The sequence below is a fragment of the Paroedura picta genome, chromosome 14 (assembly GCF_049243985.1).
Source record: "Paroedura picta isolate Pp20150507F chromosome 14, Ppicta_v3.0, whole genome shotgun sequence".
NCBI lineage: Eukaryota > Metazoa > Chordata > Lepidosauria > Squamata > Gekkonidae > Paroedura > Paroedura picta.
Window position 1 is genome coordinate 33,823,631 of NC_135382.1, and position 24,611 is coordinate 33,848,241.

General features: G+C 44.2%; 2 protein-coding genes and 1 long non-coding RNA gene across 4 annotated transcripts in view; 1 reads left to right on the plus strand and 2 right to left on the minus strand.

Moving 5' to 3' along the window:
• The window catches only part of NETO2 (neuropilin and tolloid like 2), a 33,882-nt gene extending 32,184 nt beyond the window's left edge, over positions 1-1,698 (minus strand). For both annotated transcript variants that reach the window (XR_013226466.1, XM_077309551.1), the window contains exon 1: positions 1,478-1,698. Coding sequence is in view for 1 of the 2 variants with exons in the window: in XM_077309551.1 (XP_077165666.1) it covers positions 1,478-1,511 (34 nt within the window). In the remaining variant the exon portion in view is untranslated. The remainder of the gene's footprint in view (positions 1-1,477) is intronic.
• Positions 1,699-1,856: 158 nt separating this feature from the next.
• Positions 1,857-24,611, plus strand: part of LOC143823343 (uncharacterized) — a 59,046-nt gene continuing 36,291 nt past the window's right edge. The window contains exons 1-2 of the long non-coding RNA XR_013226467.1: positions 1,857-2,218; positions 5,560-5,720. This is a non-coding gene — a long non-coding RNA (uncharacterized LOC143823343). The remainder of the gene's footprint in view (positions 2,219-5,559; positions 5,721-24,611) is intronic.
• Positions 13,069-24,611, minus strand: part of ITFG1 (integrin alpha FG-GAP repeat containing 1) — a 102,630-nt gene continuing 91,087 nt past the window's right edge. The window contains exons 15-18 of the mRNA XM_077309550.1: positions 24,244-24,368; positions 23,713-23,792; positions 17,718-17,835; positions 13,069-14,254 (exon numbers count right to left, since the gene is read on the minus strand). Of these exons, the coding sequence (XP_077165665.1) occupies positions 14,195-14,254; positions 17,718-17,835; positions 23,713-23,792; positions 24,244-24,368 (383 nt within the window). The 3' untranslated portion in view covers positions 13,069-14,194. The remainder of the gene's footprint in view (positions 14,255-17,717; positions 17,836-23,712; positions 23,793-24,243; positions 24,369-24,611) is intronic.

The window sequence follows — 24,611 nt, forward strand, 5'->3', positions numbered from 1 at the left end:
TTAAGTGTAATTTTCGCCCGTCGGCGCAATTATTAGGAGTTGCACACATTAAACAGGTGCGATTTGTGCCCACCGAGGCAAGCATTAGGGGTTGCACACACTTAAGAAGTACAATGGTTGCCCGTCATCGCAATGATTAGGGGCTGCCCAGGTTAAACAGGTGCGATTTTTGCCCACCGTGGCAAGCATTAGGGGTTGCACAAGCTTAAGAAGTACAATGGTTGCCCGTCATCGCAATGATTAGGGGCTGCCCAGTTTAAACAGGTGCGATTTTTGCCCACCTTGGCAAGCATTAGGGGTTGCACACACTGAAGAAGTACAATGGTTGCCCGTCATTGCAATGATTATGGGCTGCCCAGGTTAAACAGGTGCGATTTTTGCCCACCGTGGCAAGCATTAGGGGTTGCACAAGCTTAAGAAGTACAATGGTTGCCCGTCATCGCAATGATTAGGGGCTGCCCAGGTTAAACAGGTGCGATTTTTGCCCACCGTGGCAAGCATTAGGGGTTGCACAAGCTTAAGAAGTACAATGGTTGCCCGTCATCGCAATGATTAGGGGCTGCCCAGGTTAAACAGGTGCGATTTTTGCCCACCTTGGCAAGCATTAGGGGTTGCACACACTGAAGAAGTACAATGGTTGCCCGTCATTGCAATGATTATGGGCTGCCCAGGTTAAACAGGTGCGATTTTTGCCCACCTTGGCAAGCATTAGGGGTTGCACACACTGAAGAAGTACAATGGTTGCCCGTCATCGCAATGATTAGGGGCTGCCCAGGTTAAACAGGTGCGATTTTTGCCCACCTTGGCAAGCATTAGGGGTTGCACACACTGAAGAAGTACAATGGTTGCCCGTCATTGCAATGATTATGGGCTGCCCAGGTTAAACAGGTGCGATTTTTGCCCACCGTGGCAAGCATTAGGGGTTGCACAAGCTTAAGAAGTACAATGGTTGCCCGTCATCGCAATGATTAGGGGCTGCCCAGGTTAAACAGGTGCGATTTTTGCCCACCGTGGCAAGCATTAGGGGTTGCACAAGCTTAAGAAGTACAATGGTTGCCCGTCATCGCAATGATTAGGGGCTGCCCAGGTTAAACAGGTGCGATTTTTGCCCACCTTGGCAAGCATTAGGGATTGCACACGCTTAAGAAGTGCAATGGTTGCCCGCCGTCGCAAAGATTACGGGCTGCCCACGTTGAACGAGTGCAATTTTTGCCCACCGTTCCAAGGACTAGGGGGCTGCACACGCCTAACAAGCGCAACCTTCGCCCGTCGTTGCACGGAGCAGGGGCTGCACGCGCTTCCCAGGCGCGGGCTTTGCGCATCGTTGCCACGACCAGGGCTTGCACACCCGCCGCCGCCACCGCAATTCCTAAGGTGCCACCAGGACCTTACCGCCAGTCGCACGGTCGCCTTTTTAAACCCCCCCCCCCAAAAAAAAAGAAAGAAAGAAAGAAATCCCCTTCCTCACATTCCCTACCTTCCAGCACCGAGTAGACCTTGTCCAGAGCCATCTCCGCGCACCTGTGGCCGGCCGGGGAGCGCCGCCGCTCAGCGCGGGCGCTTCGTCGTCCCCTCCTCAGCCGCCGCCGCCGCCGCCGCCGCCATCCCCGGCAGCGCCCCCCGCCCGCCGCCCCCCTTCCCCGCCGAAGCCGGCACCGGCACCGGCACCGCCGCCGCTTCTCCCGCTCGCCGTCGCCTCCTCAGGCTCGGCCCCGACGCGCCGCCCTCACGGCTGCCCCCGCCCGGCCGGCCATGGCGACTCCCGCCCGGGGCGCGCGTGGAGGGCGGGAAACTTGTGGCGCCGGGAGGGGGAGGGGGAGGGGCGCGCGGCTTTCGCCTCAGCCGCCGCTCCCGCGCTTTCCCTCCGCCTCGCTTCGCTGAGGGGCAGAGGCGGAGGGCTCGCTCTCCCGCCGCGGGCGACGCCGGTACGGCCGCCTCTCCTTCTTCTCCTCCTTCTTCTGCTTCTCCTTCTGCCTTCCCTCCGAGCGGTGTGAGGGAGGCGCCGCCTGTATGCCTGTCCCCCCCCCCCCTTCTCTTCACATTCGCATCCCCGCCCCGCTTCCCCGCCTCACGACCAGCAAGGCGGGCTTCTGCGGCCCCGACACCTCACGAAGGCAGGAGGGGACCCTCCCCCCCCCGACACACACACACACACACAAGGCACAATAGGAAGCGTCTCCAGGCGATGGTACGAGGGATTTTCCAGGGATCGAAAACGGTGAGGGGGTGTGTAGCGTCCTCACAACAACCTTGCAAGGCAGAGCATGGTGGTGCTCGAACCACACACACACACACTGACCCAGTTGTGGGATGTGGCTATCTCACTGAGAGTCGACCCAGTGTGGTGGTGGGATGGCCATCCTTCCCTGAATTAAAAAACTAATAGGGGTGGGGTAGCATCCTCACAACAACCTTGCAAGGCGGAGCATGGTGGTACTCAAAACACACACACACACACACACACTGACCCAGTTGTGGGATGTGGGTGTCTCACTGAGAGTCGACCCAGTGTGGTGGTGGGATGGCCATCCTTCCCTGAATTAAAAAAAACTGATAGGAGTGGTGTAGCATCCTCTCAACAACCTTGCAAGGCAGAGCATCTTGGTGCTCAAACTACATACACCCTACCCCAATTGTGGGATGTGGCTGTCTCATTGAGAGTACACTCAGTGTGGTGGTGGGATGGCCATACTTCCCTGAATAAAAAACAAATAAGAATCATCTCCAGATGTTGATAAGAGGGATTTTCCAGGAATCAAAAACAGCAAGGAGCAGTGTAGCATCCTCACAACAACCTTGCAATGCAAAACATGATGGGACTCCTCCTCTTCCTCCTAGTTGTGGGATGTGGCTATCTCATTGAGAATAGACCCAGTGTGGTGGTGGGATGGCCATCCTTCCCTGAATAAAAAACTAATTGAAATCATCTCCAGGTGTTGTTGAGAGGGATTTTCTGGGGTTCAAAAACAGTGAAGAGCAGTGTAGCATCTTTACAACAAGCTTGCAAGGCGGGGGATGCAAACTCTACCCCCACCACACTAGGAAGTGGTTGTTGGTTTTATTCTCAACGAGATGGCCATTATTCAATCAAAACCAATGGAAAACATATCCATTAAAGGGATTTTCTGGGGTTTAAAAATAGTGATCAATGTAGGATCCTCACAACAACATTGCTGGGAAAGGTGTTGTGATGCTCAACCTCCCCTCCCCCATGTTGGAAGTTGCTGCAGGATGGCTATCGTTCACTTAATATAAAAACAACAAAAATCATTTCTGGGCTGAGGAGGGATTTTCCATGGTGACCTCAAGTGGCATAGCATCCTCTCAACAATCTTGCAAGGTGGGCATGATGATGCTCAAACTCCTCCCCCCTTTCATTGAATAAAAAACAATGCAAATAATCACCAGGTGCTGATAAGAGGGATTTTCCAGGGTTCAAAAATGCCAACAAGCTGTGTAACGTCCTCACACCAACCTTACAAGGCAGGGTGTGGTGAAGATGATGATCATTCACTGAATAAAAACCCATAAAAAGCATCTCCAGCCATTAATAAGATGCATTTTCCAGGGCTGAATGACGGTGATGAGAAGTGTCACATTCTCACAACCACCTTTCAAGGCAGGAAAACACTGCTGGTTTTAATTCATAGAGGGATATTGCAAAGGAAGGCTGGAATCTGATTCATGCTTCCTGCAGCAAACTCACACTAGCCACCTTTTGCCCCGCTCTCCTGCTGTTAGTGTTTGTGTGTGTGTGTAAAAGCAGAAAATACCTGTGCAGAGGTTTCTAACATGAGGAAGAAAAAAGACAGTTTGCGAAAGAGCTTGGACTGCGTTTCTGAACTGAATCTTAGCCTACACAAGAAGGATAATTTACTATCCTATATCTGCCCTCTTGTGCTTTACGATGCATGTGTGATTTTGGTCTCTTATGGCTGTCAGTTGTTTCAGCAACCTTTACAAGTCTGTTTAAAATGGACTGTTTTTCACACATTCAGATCCACAGTGGGAGATTGCCTGCAAGGAGTCTTGTTTTAATATGGTGCTAGTGGGATGAAATAATTTACCTGTGCTACTTTGCACACATTTAAATCAGGCCTTCAGCTGCTATACCTGCAGTGTTTGTACATCTGAGATTTGCAGACTGTGGGGGACATTTACAGTGGCATGTGAACACTGCATGCAGAACTGTGGTGCTCACAAAGTGGCTCTGTTTGTACAAGAAACAGCATATGTGCAGTTGCATGCATAAGCGCTTCTTTTTCCATCAGTGTGACATTTAAATTGGAAGTTTGGCTGTATACTAAACCAGGAAGCAGAAAGTGATGGCTGTGGTGCATCAGAGTAGGAGTCCTGAGTTCAAATCCCTACTCTGCTGTGAAGGTCACTGGGTGACCTTGGGACCAGTGACTCTCACCCCAGTATATTTTACAAGGTTGTAAGAATGAAAAGAGGAAAGGAAAATTATGTATATTGTGTTGAATTTCTTGGAGGAAAGAATGGGGTGAAATCTAATAGAGACATGGGTCTGGAGAGAGGATATGGAGCTAGGGCTGTGTTTTTCTCTTAAAGGGAGTAGATACGGAAGGGGAGATAGGGAGTCTATGCAATCAGACTAAGCCAGGGTGAACCCCTCCCCTTCTGTTAGCTTGGTCATTCCAGATATGTGCTACTTAAGGAAGATGTTATCATACAACAGTTACAGAAGTGTATCAAAATATGTGGTGAAAGGTTCTTTTCACTCAATTAAGTTAGTCCAAATGGCTACTTTAAGAGACCTTTGTGCCCTAAGGGCAAGGTTGGAGAGGAGAAGCCCAGGCAGGGAAGGGAAAGGGATGGAGCCTCTGGAGGCAGGGAAAAGGGTTAAAGTGAGAGAGGATGGATTGACAGGGAAAAATTTGGGGGTGAGTCTCAGGAATAAGTACGCAAAGGGCATTGGGAGGATTTGGCATACAAAACAGTAAGGCTGAGTAAAGAAAGAGGCTGGCAGCAGAGAAAGGGTTAATTGGCAAGGGGAAAGGAGGTGATAGAAAGTTGGGGTGTTGAACTTGGCCAAGATTTTGGCCTCAGAAGGCAATGCCAGGACTCCCTCTAAGTTTCCTCCACAGAGTGCTTCTGAACATACACAGAGGGCCTTTCCTCTTGCCACAAGCAGCTAACATGCTCGCGTTCAGACCTGCCAAGATGTAAGACCTGCAGAGTGTGTGACTCCAAGGCAGGAATGAGTCCTGACAACACCATTTTAAAATGCCGAGCTCTTAGAAGTCATTCCTTGTCATCCCCGCCCGCTCACTCGGCCATCTGAAACTGGCACTCTGCACATCACGCCTTCCTCAATCTGTGTTTCCTTCTAAATACATTGGCTGTGAGATGTAACCAAGCAGCCAGTTTCCCAAATTGCTGCCTGAACAAGCAGCTGAACACGCTGCTAAATAGCACGGCTGGGAGAGAGGAAGGTTGATGGATCTGGGGTGGGAAGTCATTGCTCCAATTCCGAATGCGCTGATTTCATTACGAGTAAACCTAATTGTGTACAGTGAGATTTTGTTCTGTTTGCAGGGAACTGGGGCTTGCTTGCCTTCACAGCTCTTCAGCCAGGCAAAGGAAAATGATGTTGGCCGTGAGGGTAACATCGCCGGATCCTTTCAAGCTAACCGCTGTGCACATGTCCTGCCGTATTTGCTCACTCATGTTTGCCTGGGAAAGACCCACATGTTAAGGTGATTTAACCTTTTATTGGATTAACTTCTCTCATCCTTTAGGGCTCAGGGCAAAAACACTCCATACCAATCGGACTTGTCTAGCTCTTCTCAGGATAGTTAAAATAAGCTTATTGTATGGAGCTTCTGTGAAACTGTACCCAGGGAGAAAAATTAGAAAGAATGAGAAGAGCTGCCATAGAACCATTTATTGATAATTTTGTTGCATTCCAGACTGCATAATTCTTAGCAAAAGGGATGCTGAGGTGGATGTCTAGATGGATGGAAACACTGTGCTCTTATCTGTAGTCCTTCCCCTCATCCCTGGATTATGGACACTCACTGTATTTATTCAGAGGCAAAGGAAATGCCCTCTACAGCTGTTTCTTGTTTCAGGGACGGATCACTTGCATTGAGAACAGGTGGCAGGACTGACCCCTGAATCCATTTAAGCCCCAATTCTAGACAGCTAACTGACAAGCAAACTATTTTTTTAAAAACATCACTGAGGTCATTTGCAGGACAGATTCCTGAGCTAGATTCAAGTGGGTAGCTGTGTTGGTCTGAAGTAGCACAACAATATTTGAGTCCAATGGCCCCTTTAAGACCAACAAAGATTTATGCAAGGCGTGAACTTTTGTGTGCATGCAGAATAAATCTTTGTTGGTCTTAAAGGTGCCATTGGACTCAAATTTTGTTGGATTGCCGAGTTGTTTTTCATCTCTATTTACGTCTGAACTAACAGGGCTGTCTGTTTTTAACCCAAAAAAGGAGAAAAAAAACTTAACCCCATCAAATTAATCAAGAACCCCAAAAAGCTTAAATATGCAGCCTATTATTATAAATACAAGACATAGATAATTAAAATGCTCAAATGTATGAAAATACTTGTATTTATTTACAAAGAATGTTAAAAAAACACTAAGACCTCAATACTAGCCTCATATACATATCAGTTATTAAAACCTTAAACTGGAAGGTTAGTTTCCCCCTCCCTCCTCCCCTACAGTACTTTATTGTGACACCAGGGCATAGTGTCTCTTAGTGTCTCTTCCCCTTCACACATCATTTTTCTTGGCTGGAAACTGTATCTTTCTCTTCCCTTGTCTTTCTACATGGGAAACATTTCAGATACATAGAGTTCTGTCATTCTTATTTCAGAATTCGCCGTGGTATCAGGTCAAAACCTTTTGTGGGAATTGATTATTCCATCTGTCTACACTACCCTGACGTGTGAATTTAGGGTTTAACAGTACAGTAATGTATCTTAGCACATATCTTTCAAAATCATGTTAATGGCTGATAGCTAGAAATATGAATTGCCTCAAAGTTCTAGGCCAGGGATTCTCAACCAGGATTCCAGGGACCCCTGGGGGTCTGCCGGAGCTCTGGGGGGGGTCCATGGCCTTTCCCCTCTTGCCGTAATAGACTCAGCCACAGACTAGAGAACTGCCCACTTCCATAGATCCCTCCTGAACGTGAGTGAGTTCTCTCATGGTTTATTTGCCTGCATGCCTACTCCACTTTAAACCACCTCCTGCATCTCCCCCACTCAGTCTTGCCTATTAATACAGGTGGTGATGTCACTTCCAGGGCATGGCAGGGAGGCAAGGCCAGCTAACATCACTTACAGGTTCCTTGAAGCCTGAAAAATTATCTCAGGGCCTCCTCCATGATCAAAAGGTTGAAAAAGGCTGATATGAGCCTCTTGTGGCACAGAGTGGTAAGGCAGCAGACATGCAGTCTGAAAGCTCTGCCCATGAGGCTGGGAGTTCAATCCCAGCAGCCGGCTCAAGGTTGACTCAGCCTTCCATCCTTCCGAGGTTGGTAAAATGAGTATCTAGCTTGCTGGGAGGTAAACGGTAATGACTGGGGAAGGCACTGGGAAACCACCCCGTATTGAGTCTGCCAAGAAAACGCTGGAGGGCGTCACCCCAAGGGTCAGACATGACCCAATGCTTCCACAGGGGATACCTTTACCTTTACCTATATTTATATAAAGAAAAACCCATATATAAAGAAAAACCCATGAAGAAAGGCCTTGGACCCATAAAGTTAAATACTGCAGGTGGTGTCTGTGGGTCCCATGATGTCCAGCAGTGTTTTTAGAAAATGGGAGGGGCAAGCTGGGGCTTCTTCCCAGCAAGGCCTCTGAATGACCACTGGACATAGCTTCCACAAAAGCTGCCATTATATGCAAGGTTTTTCTCTGTGTGACTGAAGCGAAGCCATGGCAGCCATTTTCTGTCTGGCTTAGCCTCCTGTGCCAGCTGTTTTGTGGCAACACCCACCCTGTTATGTCAGAATTCCACCCCTGCAGAAGTGTATGCATCATAGCACACTGTATCATTACTAATTTAACAGGTTCAGGACTTTAAAATAGTATATAGTCAAGCTAATCCTAACTTCAGTAGTCAATATGGTCTGCACGATAGTACCCTTGCAGTATTTCATCTGCCAGGGCCCCAGTATTTAAGGCAGCAATTTGCAACTGAATTTAAAGAGCTAGTAAATCTAACAAACTGCTTGTAAATTAGATGGATATTTATAAATGGCTGCCTTTTTATATCTATTCCAATGGCTCAGTTGACTCACTGGAGCTTGAACTGTAATGATTCCATGCCTTATGTATTCTGCTGCTGTCCTGATGCTCTGCAGCAACTTTAAAGGTTTGTTGGTGGTGTTAGCATTATTGTCTTGAAAGGTTAGGTATCCTTACTGAAAGAAGAAAAGGTTGTTGCTATCTTACATAATCATGTTAAATGCTCCCAAACAGGAAGGATGATACCTTGGTCCACTATCTGATGGCAGTGGGGGAGGGGGAAATGAGCAAGCTTTCAATTTGAACAGAAGTCTTGGGAATCTCTGAATTATAGCAAGTGAGATGAGATGAGATTGGGGGATGGACTCCCAGGGATGGAGACTAGAGAAGACAGCAGCGCTGGAGATATTTTTGGTGCAGTAGATGGCGCTGTTTCATCTACTAGCTCTTCTTTTGTGGGTTCGGCTGCTGGGTGCTGAACATGCGGCATCAGTGTGGTAGGATGGTAGGAGTCAGGGTCATAAACTTGGTGCTCATTTGCATTTTTCTTACCAATTTGTTTTTGCGAATTCTTTATGGGGTAAGCACAGTCAAAAGAGATTTCCGAAATCCCTTCCTTCTTTATAAATGGTAGAACTGCTACACCACCTGATGCAGAGGAATGAGGAATTGCATGCAACTTACATATGCATTCCTCTACGTCAGAGAGCAGCTGTGAGGCTCAAATAAAAGAAGCAGACTCTGCAGAAATGGAGCCACCTTATTCAGCAGATCTGCGATTTTAGCACTTAAAGTCTCTGCCACTGACATGAGTGACAGAAGTTTTTGCTGAGTAACCAAGACACAAAATACAGCTTGTTAAAAGGATTTCTGCCTGTATTTTTCCACACTACAGTTGGGGCTCTTAATGCCCAAGGTCAAAATGTATTTCACATCATTGTGTGAGTATAGGTGGGATGGCTGTGGCAGGTGTCACTGATGATTAGGGTTTATATAGTGCCATGGATGGAGGCGGTATCTTGCACAGCAGTTTGAGCAGGAAGGCAAGAGGTTGCGGGGCCATGGGGCAGTGGGGAAGGAGAGCAAGTACACAGCATAACTTGAGGATGTTTTGAATTGTGCTTGAGGTTCCTGCCTGCAAATTGTGCCTGAGGTTTCTGCCTGCGAATAGCCCTGATAGTTGAGTGTCTGCCTACTGAGGGCTTCCCCACCAACAAACAAAGAAAGCTGCAAGAACAGTTGCACACACAAAGAAAAAACATTGTTGGATGAAATTGTTACAGTATTCTTAGTGTCTTCCTTTCCCTTAGCAGTTGGGAGGAGGAAGAGAAGGTAAAATTAGCCACAAAGGAGGCAAAGAGATGGGGAAGACCAGTGGAAGAAAGCAAGCTGTTAGCTTCCTTCTTTTGAGGCATGTACATGCATGATTGCAGTCAAGTTATGGTGGGGGAATCCTTCCAAATTCACACAGAGAAGGATTGGAATAGAGGCATGTTTAAAAGATAATATCACAGTCAGATCCAAAGATAAATTTGTAATTAGATTTTTTTCGAAGTGAAAGCCCCATGCAAAGTATCCACATGGTTGATATAAGAACTCATGTCTAGGTATATTCTAGAAGGAGCAGTATTCAGTATTGTCTGATCGCTACAAATCAAAATGTGTTTCAGAGATAAGTGCCCTTGAAGTAGTTGACATAAACCGAGTAAACCTCAGATCTGTTAGCGAAGATTAAAGAGCATGGTGTCGCTAAAATGTAATCCTGTAGTCATTATTCACAGCAAAACATCAGATTTCTTCAGCCTCTAATATGCAGTTCAAAGACACTTATCTGTGCACAAATTATAGACACAAATCATCCTACACATGCTCACTTGCTCATGAATACTTTGTCTTAAATCTGACGTTGTTTCTCAAGCTTCAGAAGTCAAGGATGCCTCTCTCTTCCAGGAGTCATGAAAACACAGCTTGGATTATTGCCACAAAATAGTTTAATCAAAGTTCTCTGATAGAAAAGAAGCCAAGGTGCAGTTGAAGGGACATATATGCATGCACATTCAAATGTGACTCTGATATAGTGTATTTGGCCAGCTTTGGGGCCTTGGCTCAGGGATGACCTAGGGGAGTAAAAATATGTGTCTTTTAAAGGGATACTTCCTACAATTCTATAGCTATCAGTACCAGTAGGAGAATAAAGTATCTTTCCAGACTGCCCTTCCAACACAGCTCAGGGTGGGTAAACACTATTAAAACAAAAATTAAGTAAAAAAATTCCTCCAACCAATGTGCCCTAGATGAGGGTTTTTTTTAGCATTGAGTAGCTAATCTTTACATTTTCCAGTGGTGAGGCCAGCTTTTCCTGTTGGTTCTTTCCAGGCCTCAATCATAGGCCTGGTGGAACACCTCTGTATTACAGGCCTGGTTAAGGTCCCCCAGGGTCCTGATCTCTTTTGGCTGTTCCACCAGGCTGGGACCCTGGCTCTGGTCAAGGCCAATCTCACCTGAGCAAATGTTGATCTTAACTCCTTTGGGGGGATATAAGGGGAAAGGCAGAGGTGCCCTTAGGTACATTTTCTTTCATCACATGGTGATCTGGAGTAGATGTCAGCATATAGGGACTGCTGTGCTGATAGCCTCTTGCACTTTGCCGGCTCCAGTTCTGTTATATTGATTTACAAACAAGGGGGTGGTAGAATGCCCAAATGAGGAGTACAGGAAGGCAGAATCCGTATTTATGTTTCAACTTCTATTCCGCCCTTTCTCAGAAAGACTCCTATGACTTGACTTGTGTGACTCGCAAAGGGCTGAGAAAGATGAGCACATGAAGCTCTTTTTCCACATCATCTACTACTGGACGCTTTTAAACTGGTGATGCTAGGGACTGAACCTGGAACCTCCAGCATGCCTTGCAGAAGTTCTGCAACTGAGCCATGGGCCCCTCCAGAGTGCCTGAAAGACATCTGTCTAGCTACTTGAACTACACCGTTTCTAAATCTTATCTACCAGTCAACTGGCCAGAGGTCTTAAAAGCCTCAGTAGGAGGCCTCTAGTAGCTGTTCTACAGGTGACAACATTACTACACAGCAGGTAACTTAGTAGAAACTAACACTGGCAAACACAGCATCTCAGCGTTTGCACTGAGTGCACACATGCTGGGAAGTTCTGCCAACATCATTATTCAATGTTGCTTTAATGCATATAATTAGGTGTTTTCCCCCGTCCAGTTACCATAACGATATCTTGGATGTGTACTGTCTCAGTTGCACTATGCATCCTATTGTTCACGGCAAACGTTGATAAAAACACCCCTGTCAAGATGTGGAGCATCTTTGAGATGCTCAACCTGTGCAAAGGACTAAGGTCATACTGGCTGAATGATCCAAGAAGCTGTTAAAACAACACTTGCATTTCTATGCCCTGCCAAATCTGGCCCACTAATTGGTTGATGTTATAATTTTGTTTTTAAAGCACTGATTGCAAATCACTGCCAGAGCAGTATTCTAAAGGGTCATGAACCAGCCAGTGTTCTGGTCAACACAAAGTCTGTTAATTCTAACTGAACATCATCTGGCTCAATGCTGAATGTTAGGCGCTGTGTCTTGTGAGCTAACTGGGGGGGGGGGGAGGAAGCGCCGATCTAAAAAGGCAATACAGCAACTCTTGTGTCTCTATTCTCAGAAGAACAGCTCTTTCTCAAATAGTTTTAGAACTGATCGAATCATAGGAGTTTACAGAATGCTTTCACTGTTCAAAGGACTTTGTAGACATTTTTTCAACAGTAACCCTGATATTATCTCCAGTCTACAGTCTGGCACTGGGGTGGATGTGTTGCCAGCTCTGGGTTAAGAAATACCTGGAGATTTGAGAGATGGAGCCTAGGGAAGGTCGGGGTATGGAGAGGAACTTCAGTGGGGTGTAATACCATAGAGACCATCTTCCAAAATAGCCGTTTCCTCCAGATGAACTGATCTCTGTTGTCTGGAAGATCAGTTGTAATCCCAAGAGACCTCCCAGCCATCCCTTGATGAGTTTGTGGCAGACGTAAGGAGGAGGTTAAGTGTGAGAAGGCAGCATCCAGTCATCCCGCCCTCCCTCCAAATCAAAACCTTTTGCCTCGAAAAGTGTGTGGAGAGTATCAGGCATGTTTCCCTTTCTGCCTCACAACTGCAAAGAATATCCCCATCAGACATTGTTTTTTCCTTCTACATTGTCAGTGATGGGGAGACAAAAAAAAAAAATCTAACGGAGGAAGAAATAGCACAGAAATTATACCGGTCACTTGAAAGGTCTTCCCTCTGTATTTGGAGTATTCAGCAGGGCTGGGGAACGGTGCCAAGCACAGAACAGCCAGAGCAGCTAATAAGCACAGACAGTGGTGCGCTGTGAAAACAACAGACTCTGTCAGGGCTCGACCAAGACTCACAAGAAAGGCCGCTGACAGCTAGGGAGAAAATGAGCTCTGGGTCGGATTCAAATTCCTGGCTTTTGGCTACTACCCTGGGGCAGGGCAAAAATCAGACAAAACCGATGTGGTTGGAGGGAGGGGAGTGTAGCTTAGTGGCAGGGCCAGATATGACAAATTCAGACTGCAGGGCTGGGAAAGGCCTTAAAGAGATGGAACCAAATATAGAGTTACATAGTCTGGATCCAGCATGAGATAGCTTCGTATGTACCTGCTTTTCCTCAGTTTCTTTCACTGATCCTTCGGTAAAGAATAGCCACATTAATCCAATATTGGGTTCAGCTGGCCATAAAGAGAACCCACATCCTACTGCCTGCAAGCATTGGTGCCTTCCAGCATTTATAAACTAAATAACATACGTCATCTAACTTAATATACTCCATTTATTAAGGAATGCAGGTTAACAGTTTTCAAAACAAATCATAAATCATGAATTAGAAGGCCGTCCACATTACATCAAGTATTTCTAACATAATTCTTTTAATAGAAGACCCCTAGCCTAAAATGGTATCTGGAAAATAGTGAACATGTTGAATTAGCTGGGATTTTCTCTGCTCACAGCCCCGAGGCTTAAATCATTTAGTTTGGTACCACATCACAGCCTCAGATAAGAGTACATTAAAATTAAAATAGTATGGCCCTTAATAATGTGAACTTGGAAGATCATACAATATGCACTTGTCCTTAGAGGATTCTGTCCTGTTCTCCAAGAATTTTGCTTAGTTTTGGTGGTCAAATGTTTTCATGATTAAGTTCTACTATAACAACATGATAAATGCCAATAAAAACGAGTCATGCAACATTCTTCCATTTTAGGAGGGCATAATTTGAAATATAAATTGAATCACATACTTCCATTTCAAATATTAATCTATTAATCATAGCAATAGTCATGAGTTTTTTTTCATTAGCTACTGTAGGATGTTTGTATCTTCCAATGTAAAGCTTTCCCTCTCACTTGATTGGTTCCAAAGATTAATAGAAAGATAAAGCAGTCATGAGTGCTTCAAATCAAACACCCCAGAGTACAGTCGGAACAATAATAGGTGTCTTGCTTCATCTAACAATCTGCTGGAGAGTCAATTACAAAAATGCAATTCACATTTTGGCATTGCGTAAGCAGAAGGACCAATTCAAGCGGCACTAAAAGGAATTTTGCTTGCTGAAACTTTTAATTTACACGCAACTTCCCTTTCATGAAACGTACAGAAGAAATCGAGGGCATGTAAACCATGGAATGTGTAAGACAGAATCCATGACTGAAAAGGAATTTTCAGTTTGAGTAAACAACTGACAATATATACAACCAAATAATCGGAAGGCCCTGTGAGATAGGTTTGATTTTTAACACTTCCCAAATAAATTAACAACAATGCAACATTTACAAATAGTACAGTAATAATACCCTCCTTCCCTCCCTCCTGCCATTGTAGGCTAGAATGTAGTATTTCCGATCCAGCAGCAATTTCTCCGCCAAGCTATTAAGGCATGTCACATAGCATCAAAGTGGAACCGGTGGGCTTCTTGTCTTTTCTCTCGGTCATCTGCTTTCTGGAAAATAACAAGAAATGGGGTAGGTAGAGAGCAAGCCTTGTATTTTCAGTGCCGGAAGTAAACCTGACTGAACAGACCTCAGCAGGTTGCTAAGCAGACTTGCTTGGGACTGTTATGTTTGGCTCCTAGAAATTTGCAGAATGTGACATGGAAGAAAATGGAAAACGTCTTAAGAAGATTCAAATTTACTTACTTAAATACCTGCTGTTTTAAAGAAGGCAGGACATCAAAGATGTACTTATTTATTGCATTTATATTTTGCCCTGCTTCCCATTGGGAGCACAAAGTAGCTTAAATTATTCTTCTGTCCTCCATTTTATCCTCACAACCACCCTTACGAGGTAAGTTAGGATTAAAGGGCCCAAGATCACTCTGCAAGGTTCCAAAGCAGACCCGGGGCTTAAACTTGGGTCTCCAAGATCCAGTCTGACGCTCCTAAACTATGCAGGCTTCCAGTGATCCAGACACCCAATGATTTAGACTGGTCTGTTAAGCAATATGTTTCTAAAGCAGCAATTAAAGCAGAAATTTGCCATTGCCTGGACTTCAGTAAAGAATCTAATACCCTTGGACACAAGGAGAGACAACCTGATGGGTCTTTCACTTTTCTCTCCCACCCCAAATTCCAGTCTAGAATACTATTCAGAATGCCAATTGACACACAAGTGGAACAAGAGATTGCTAGAATCATCATTTTAAGTATGGAAGAGCAACCAGAGATTTTAAAACTCAAGAAATGATTCAGTATGTCCGAGGGGGGAAAAATGATTAAAAACATTCCTGGCAAAGGAGATAAAAAATCTCAAAGTCCATGTTTTGGTAGATGTGGGCATACAACTGACATGCTGATGCTTTGGATAAAATATGGAACAGATATTTTAGCCTCTACGTCTTCACTTGCTGCTTCGTCGTCATCTCTGTCATCATGTGCCCAAGCACAAAAATGTCTGCAAACATTGCTTTCTGATGGTTTATTAGGCCAAGCACACGTTTACACCTGAACCTGGAAGATAAGTCGGAGGCAGCAAGGGAGACAAGTCTGCCAGGTGGCTTGTGCAAGGTGTGCGCCCTCACTTCCCTCACCCTTATCTGACAAGCTGTTCTCGCTCTCGAAGGTTACACAGGGACTACGTGTTGAATTGACTCTGCCCTTCTGGATTCTGCTGTCAGCCCTTTTATCTTTCAGGAAAACAGTATTGCGAGGAAGTGTTATCACGCTCTGGCTTCTCAGCAGCGACACGCTCTTGCCACAAGGCTCTGACAGGTCTCATTCTATAAAAACAGCATGTGCTATGTCCCTCCCCCAATGAGGAACCGATTCATGCTGCATAATGTGCTGCTCTCTCTCTACCTCCCCCCCCCCCCAAAAAAAACCCAACACCTTTGCTCCTTTCAAATAGTAATTCCAGGCCAGTTCTGCTCTCTCTTTTGCATGGCATTTTGGAAAGGTTAGTTCTTTCATTTGTCTCTCGATTGTGAAAGGCAGGTACATTCTGCTGTATCCTGATTCTTGCATATAGAACCAAGAAACTATGCTGACCTGGGCCAATTGTTTTTAATAGAAAAACCTGCCTTAAAAAAAAAAAAACCCTCCAACATTTTTTAAAAGCACGGCAACACCTTCAGATCTCACCCACAGATTGATTTGCTACTTTCCCAAGAACTCTGCAGTGTGTCAGCTTCCACATATCCACCCCATTGTTTCTGGTAACAAAACACTTTCCTGTAATAATATACAGTATTCCCTTTACTGTATTCCTCCCAATTTTAGCAAATGCCCCAATTTGCCATTTTAGAAGTCAGGGATGAATGGCATCCTCAACCAGCAAAAAGACAGTAACAAGAGCTCAGCTCAAGGCAAAGACCAAAACACCTCCCTGAGCATTTAATTTCCTGGTTAGTCTATTTCCAGCCTCTGACACTGGAATTAAATTTTTTGCAAAGTTTCTAGAAAATACCCCCTACTATGTATTCAAGCAGTGTGCAAAACCTTTTCTAAACGTTTAACTCGTTCCTTTTGTCTCATGAACGCCAACAAGCAGCTAGAGTGAATTTAAAATGCAGTAATTTTCACCAGCCGCGATTATGGCCTGGCTAGGCAGCAGTGCATATTGGCTACCCTGCTGGCTAGCTGTTAAAACTGAATAGAGAGCCATGTGAGAAATTGGGACACATTTTTCTTTTGTAGTACTTCAAATGGCTTCTGCAGATCAATGCATTTCTATAGAGTGAAACAGTCAGTTTTGCTCATGGTAAAATGTTGCAGTTGTGAAGCTTGTCAATAAAAGTCAGCAAGGGCTCCTAATTCAGAGGGGAGAAATCCTTTAGTATTACAGATTGGCTGAAGATGAAGAAAAAGTGGTTTAAATTTCATTCATTGCCAGAAGCCACATTGTGTGGGGAGCCTTTCAGGAACTGTGGGCAATGCAAGACATTCAAAGCCATGGTTGCAGAAAAGCTTCAACTTTAGCACACCTTTAAGATACCAGCTCCTGAACTTTTCTTGTCCTGAACTGCTAATCAAAGTGGCAGAATAGAATGTAGATAATAAGAAGAGCTGGTTTACGTATCCTGCTTTTTCTACCAGAAGGAGTCTCAAAGCAACTTAACATCACTTTCTCTTCCTCTCCCCACAGAATACTTTTTTTTTAAAGCAACAAAGACACCAACTCTGCAAGCACAAATCTAGGATATAGGGGAAAGGGGGAGGAGTTGTAGCCCAGCCCTTCTGCCTGATGTGCTAGCATTCTACTTGCTGGAAGGTTTAAAAACAAGAGAATGCAAGCATTCGAAAAGATGTTCCTCACACCAACCACCAGAGGAGATGTTTATATCTTAGATTTTTAAACCAAATGTATGTGCCACCTTTCTTCCCAAGTGCTGCTCTACTGCCTCTCAAAGCCCCTTCCAGTTATCACTATCAGAAGGAGTACTGCCACTAGGCCAGGAATGGAAGCACTCTGGCCTATCCTTGTGGAGAATCTAATGTGTGAATGGTTCGTGTCCTGAATAACTCTTAACAGAGTAACTCTAACGCTTGATAAGTCCCAAAGCTTAATGTGTGATTGATCCACGCTATTTTCATCGAAGAATCAATACCATTCTTCTACATGTAAGCCTAAAGCCATAGGAGATTGAAACTGAAGTGACCTTCAAGACAGTGGTCCTTAGTGGCCTGTTCTGCATCTTGGACAAATGTCTTTCTAGCCCTGCTACCTAAGATGCTTTAACTGGCGATCCTGGAGACTGAACTGGGGATTTCTGGCATGTTCTCTCACTGAACTGGGGCTCCTTTCCCTGAAATGTACTGTAGCATTCCAATATGTGGTTACTGAAGGGGATTGCTGGAAATAGTCCTGCTTAGAAAAGTAAAACTTTGCAAAACTGATGGGCAAATGACAGCATATTCTTAACACCGATTGGTGGCAACAGTCAAAAAACATTTGCAATTACAGCTTACCTTCTCTTGCCAGTGCAAAATGCCGATTATCACAAGGATGAACACACAAACCCCAATCAGAGCAATGGCTGTGAGCAACACAATATTACTTGGGGTCAGGTACAGTTTGGCGCTCCAGCTGTGGGAAAAGGGAAACCCAAGAAAGCGTTAGTACTTTTGCTTTCTGTCCTGGCAATGTCTTCTGTAGAAATTATGGAAAGCAGAATGATGAAAAAGGCACAATTTCATATCTATTGGATATGGCTGTTATGGTTTGTAATAGCGAGTAGCATTCTTTGCCTTGACCTCAATGGACCAGGGCTAGTCCAATCTTGTCAGACCTCATAAGCCAAGCAGAGTCAGCCCTGGTTAATATTTGGAAGAGAGACCAGCGAGGAAGCCCTGGGTTGTTAAACATGGTTGCAATGGCGAACTACTTCTGTTGATCTCTTGCTTTGAGCACTTTATTGTGTCATCCTACGTCATCTGAGACTTGATGGTGCTTTCTACCACCAGCCCTCTTCATATTCCCCAGCACAGCGGGCTTACCAAATCAGTCAGAGTAACATTTTGATTTCTGTCTCCAAGGACTGATTTCTCCATTGCGAAACTGATGTTCTCCTTTTTATAAGCAGCATTTTTGAACACAGACAGTGAAGGACTGGGGTGGGAGGTGATGGAAAGAAAGTAATTTTCCTGCGCTCCAGGGATGCCAATAGTGTAGAATTTATTTGTATATAGCCATGGGCCTTTACAAAATATGAGGCACAGGTTTATAAAAGGAATGCCAATAGGATGCTTTTCCTTGCTTCAGCCCTGAATGATACCTATGGCCTGAAGCTTTACAAATAGGAAAGGTGGACAAGGTACACTGCTGTACCTCCCATTTTTAATACGACTCGTTTCTGTATGGAGATTTACAGCGCAATAAAGCTTAGCAGTCTCAGCAGAGGAGAATCCTGGTTATAGAAGCCTAAACAAGTAAGGGCAGTTCCTTCCTTCTTTTTTTACAAGTGCCATTTTTCAGGCTACACTGCTATGCTCAAACTGTATTTGATTGTCCAAAGCATCATATTCACAGTAAGCTCAATAATACCGGAAAGAGGAGATGCACGCCTCTCAAATGTAGCTAAAATGGTAAATCAAGTTTAGACAGCTTCAGAAACCTTAGCCTAGGAAAATGATGTCCATATGAAGTTGTTAATTATTGGGAGTGCGAGTGGGGGAGATATCGTCTTTTATAGGCTCTACAAGGTGCTGGCTGCGCTGCTTTCATGTGTGTTTAATTGCTTGGCAAATGGCTATATCGATTATTGGAAGTTCATAAACAGTATGTCAATGTAGGGCCTGCAAGACAGCGTTTAGCCCATGATGTGCCATCTCGCTCCATCCTTGGAGCACAGTATACTCGATATTGATTTCACTTAATGCGTTTCAGCAAAATGAGCTGTAACTGCCCTGTTTGTGGAGAGGGGCAGAGAGTGACTCGCAGAAAATAACACCATTAAATGGTACGTTAAAAGAATTTTTTTTTCCCAATCCTGCCCTGCCCCATTTATTCCTTCTCTGGTAGACTGGGGACAAGTTACCTCCTGCTGTAATTCTCCTCTCTTGGATGGTGGAACTGTAAGGTCAGAGTTAAGCACTAGCTCATTCCCTAGATCAGGGCTAGTCAAACTGCAGCCCTCCAGATGTCCATGGACTCCAATTCCCATGAGCCCCTGCCAGCGTTCACTGGCAGAGGCTCATGGGAATTTGAGTCCATGGACATCTGGAGAGCCGCAGTTTGACTACCCCTGCCCTAGATTAAGTCTTCTGTAGCCTGTTGAAAAGCTGCACTTAGTTTCATTCCATTTTACAGAAAGTGCCTACAATCCTACCGTTTACCCCAAAGGAACCTCTATTAATAGTATGCCTATTCCCTAACTACCCAGTTTAACTAAGAAAGGCTCTTAATGGCATGGATCAGAACTAAACAGGAAAAAAAATCTTTTGTACGGTTGCTTATGCTTATCTAAGCAGCAAGTCTAATTTCAGAAATCCCACGTATCTTGTTTTGGCTGATTTGCTTACAGCAAACATGGAAAACATTTTTAGGTTTACAGGTATTACAACAAACCCTTTCTGTTTTCTTGCGGATTTGCCCATAAGCAAGAATAATTTACTGTAGTGATGTAAATCCATCACCAGAGCTACCGACTGGTTGGTTCTCTCTCTCTCTCTCTCTCTCTCTCTCTCATACACACACACACACATGCACACAACATACCCAAGGAAACCAACATCTTGTCAATTCCGAACAATTTCACGTCACCCTTTTTCTATTTGACTTTGTACCATATCTGAATTTGACACAAGTCACAATAAAAATCCATATAAGAAATATTATTTCTTCATGTATACTGGTAGTACAAATTGGGGACACTATTTGAATACATAAACCTGCCTTGAAGGTCAGTACTATCTCCTCATACTGGCAGTAGTTCTCAGGTAAAGGTCTTTCACATCACCTACTACCTGATCCTCTTAACTGGAGATGCCGGAGGCTGAACCAGCACCCTTTTGCATGCCAAGCAGATGCTCTACCTCTGAGCCATAGCCCCTCCCAGCCTGGGTTCTTGAGGGTAGCCAGAGGACAGAAATAGCAGACAAGAAAGACAATTAAAATATAAATTAGCCTGTTATATAGGCCAATAATTCCCCCGATTAACTAATCGTGCTTTGAAAATTACAGTAACTGACACACCTCTCAGAATCCCTTGACATTTCAAGTCTTACTTGTTAAACTGCTTATTAGATCTTCAAAAGGTTTTGATAGAACATTCTAATTCTTCTTTCCTGTACTAAATGCAGAAGGTTGTGCATTTGAACCCATCATTTGAGAAACTAGTTTGCTTGCAAGGTTCTTTTTCTTAGCCAAGTGGTTTTGGTCCATATTTCACACTGGGTTCTTTTCAGTGCTGATGTAAATTCTGTGTTCTGTTTTGGTTTTTGTTTGAGGAAATATGAAACAGGTTGGCAGAAGGCCTGGAAGCCCAAATCTTCCTCTATTGTTGCCTTCCTCACAACCAATATTCAGTGATAGACTGCTTCTACGCTTAGAGGCCCCATTTAGCCACCCTGGTTAATTGCTATTGATAGGCCAATCATCCACAAACTTTCCTAATTTCCCCCTTTATTAACTTAATGGCCATCACTACGTCTTGTGGAAGGTTTACTATAGTGTTTTTGCATGCCTTCTGACTTCATTGGGTGTCCCCATTTTGGGAGAGGCAGATAAAGACCTCTTTATCAGCTCTTTCTACACCAATGATACTTCTATTTCAGGACCATCATCCTTAGTAATTTTTCTTCTAAACTAGAAAGACTAAGCCCCAAGGCAGATTTAGTACAATTAGTAGACTTCCAAGCTGCTATTCTGCATATTGCTTAAGAATAGTGTTCACAAAGTCCCAAGCTGATGGAACTACCCCATCCTTTTTGTATAACTTCTCCCAACTGCCATGTAATTACAAACTGTAGTTTTAAAAACAGTTACCTGTCCCTAAGCATATGTAAACTCATTTTCTCATTGTTGGTTTATTCCCAAAATTAAGAAAGGGTTTCCCCCCCCTCCTATCCAGTATGGCCTTGTTTTAGGATGTGAATAAAGATTTATTGGCCACTGAAGTCAGCTGCTGTGATCGATACATCTTAAGACAGACCGAAAACTGAAATCAATATACATTTCATGACAGCACAAATACCCTCCCTCAGAAATACCAGGAACAATTTTTTTTTTTAAATTAATGATGAAAAATTCATTTATAGCTAGGTTTTATAGTGAAATCTGCTAAAACATCACAACCAAAGGCATACTTGATGACAATAATGAAAAGGAGTATCACAGCCCACCGCATTGCTTTCAACTAAATGAGATGTTATTGTAACAGTCTCTCATTATGCTTATTGTATCTGGACTCAATGATGCTTGAACTGGACTACAGAGTTAAATGAATACATTTGGGTATGTTCGCTTGGAAGACAATTTTGTGCCAGATGTAATGCCTGAAGTATTCGGTGACTATTGTCAAAAAGAAAAAAGAAATTGCTTTCATCAGGAATCTGGCGAGTAAAACAGGAAGCCTGTAAGACTCAAACTGTGCACTGCCACACACACACACGCAAAAAATAAAAAATCATACTCAAGAAACTTCTGATCTCTCCCCTAGCTAGGAAACTTCTGGTTGGGACTAGAGATAGGATGGCTGGGGGGGGGGGGGAGCAGAAAAAAATGAGATTTCCTCCTTTTCCGTTTTCCCATGAAAAAATTGAAAATGTGGGGAGTACTGAAAAAAAGCCCATGAAAACATTTTCTCTTTTAGAATGAGTAAAATGCTGGAGGGGGGAAAAAAACCAATCAGATGAGATAGGACAGAAACTGCCACCAAAGCCTCAGAGGAAAACTGAACGTTTCATTGAGAAATGACTTATCTCTAATCATACAGCAAAAATTAAGGTACAGATGCTCACGTAACATAGAGTGCATCAGCTTGCAGATTTCTCTCAAGTATTGGAGAAACGGGGGGGGGGGACACAACAAACTTTTATCCCCCCATGGCTTCAAACTTTTGAATATTTTACATCTCTAACTGGGACACAGTCAGATATTTTGGGAAAGGGGGTTGGAATGCTGATTTGCTGTGTTCTGACTCCTTCATTTTTTGGGAACTTTTTACTCTCTCCCAGATCAGAGGTGACATGAGTACCTAAGACATAGGGAGCTACCCAGATTCTCAGTGCCAAATCTGATCCTGTATAGCAGATCACAGGATTAAGCTTCTGGGCTACAAATGTTTTGCTTTCTTTTCACTACCCAAAAAACTATTAGCTCTCTAAGCTTCATCTCACATGGTGGTTACACTAGGAGTTAAAAGCAAATAAGTTATTTTTGTAAAGATCACTGAGAAATTTGAGGCACTATAAAGACTAGTGCCTGTATTAGGGCATACGCTTTTATGACACCTTTTACCACACTGGCTGTTGAAATCTTATGCCCCAATACATTTGTTGGTCTTTAACATGCCACAAATCTCTACCATGTTGGTTGCAGAAGATTACCATGTCACTCCTCCAGAATATAACTTTTGTAAAGCTTTCCTCTATGATCCCCTGGATGCAATTCTTGTATGCTATTTACAACCAGTTTTTGACTTCAGGTTACATTTTCAGGAGATTTTGCTTTAAACCCGTAAATGAGCATAACCTACAGCTCATTCTTCCTGCAAAATATGCCTTTGTCCAGCTTCCATTTACTTCAATAGGGCTTGTACAGAGTTTCCAGGGGACTAGATACTTGCAGCCAAAAATTCGGTTATTTCAAATCAGCACGTGCTCTCCTCTGCCTACTCTCTCCGTTACTTTTTCTTTTCTCAGGCTCATCTGTCTAGCCTTCTGTTCTTTCCCATTATAGCTCAAAACTATCCTGCTTCCAGATCTAATTGTCTGTATTTTGCTTGCTTCGGCTCCCCCCCCCCAAACCCCCGCCCTCCATTGCTCTACTCTACTCTCCTTTTCCCATTTCCCTTTCGTTTGCTCTGCTCCTTGTAGGATCTAAGTAGTTTAGTCAATAGCAGGCAAGGATCTTTAGGCTCACAGGAATGCTGCTCTGGCAGAAAGACCTAAGTCTGGACAGCTCAGTCTCAACACCACCACAAACCGTACATCATTACAATACAGAACGTGTCTCAGAGTCAATGTAATATCTTCTTGCATGTGCATTTGACCCTTTCACCTTGGAAGCGTGAGCATATGTGACTGATAGCCTGGCATTGCTCTACAGTTTGAGGGAAGCTGGTTTCAAATGACTGCCCCCAAATAATTAAGCATTAGGAGACCATTGTCCCCTGCCCCCCAGTAGGTACAAGAAGTTTGGTAGGAAAAGGCTATAGCCTTCTGTGACATTCTTCAAAGAGATGGTTATTACACTTGTCTGTTATCGTTTCTGCACTATAGACTGCTAAATCAAAAGCGTTACCTTCGAGGTTTGTCTTGAGGATACGGAATGACTATAAGCTGAGAATTTGGGATGATGGCTGTCCACTCCTGATTTCTTGCCTGGAAGAGAAGAAATGAAAGCGCTCAGTGTTTGCCCTACCCTCGTGTTTTAATTTTCAAGTTTTATTTTGAATTCCCCTGGAGAGATCAGGGCAACCAAACCAATATGTCAACACCGCTCAATAAACAGGTATTCCCTTCTCAGTAAAACTGGCTGGAGTGACATTGTTTCCCCACCGTTCCAAAAGTCTACTGACTGGTGCCATAGCTACTCTCAGGGATACTGACAGCTGCGGGAACAAGGAAGCGACAGGCATTATAGCCTGCCTATTCAAATTTCAGCCAGCATGTCTTTATTACAGTTCTCGAGACACAATGTTCAGGACACTGCACCCTACCCTCCTCCTAGGCTATGAATCCTGGGTGATCCTGAGCACAGCATCTGAGCACAGTTCAGATGTTCGTACTAAACAGTAAAAGAGCTTTAGGCAAATTATGGACTTCCGCATACCTTTGCACCAGGAGGGCACGGGATACCGACATACAAGTGATCGAGGAAGTTGGCGCTACGTCCCAAGCCCAAAACATTGTACGGGAGCTGGAGAGCAAAGTGGGCCGACTGACTCAGTTGTCCAGCTGTAATTTAAAAAACAGATCATGTAGCAAATATATTGCTTAAAATCTCCTGAACAAAGATTTAATAAAGAGGAATCATTGTAAGGAACCCTGGGATAAATGGTCATCAGCAACATTACCGTCTATTAATCCCATGTTAATAATTGGCGTTTATACTGTTTGCTGAAGAGCTGAACACACAGCATAAACCAGGGGGAGCCAAACTGTGGCTCTCCAGATATCCATGGTACACCCCCTGGAGAC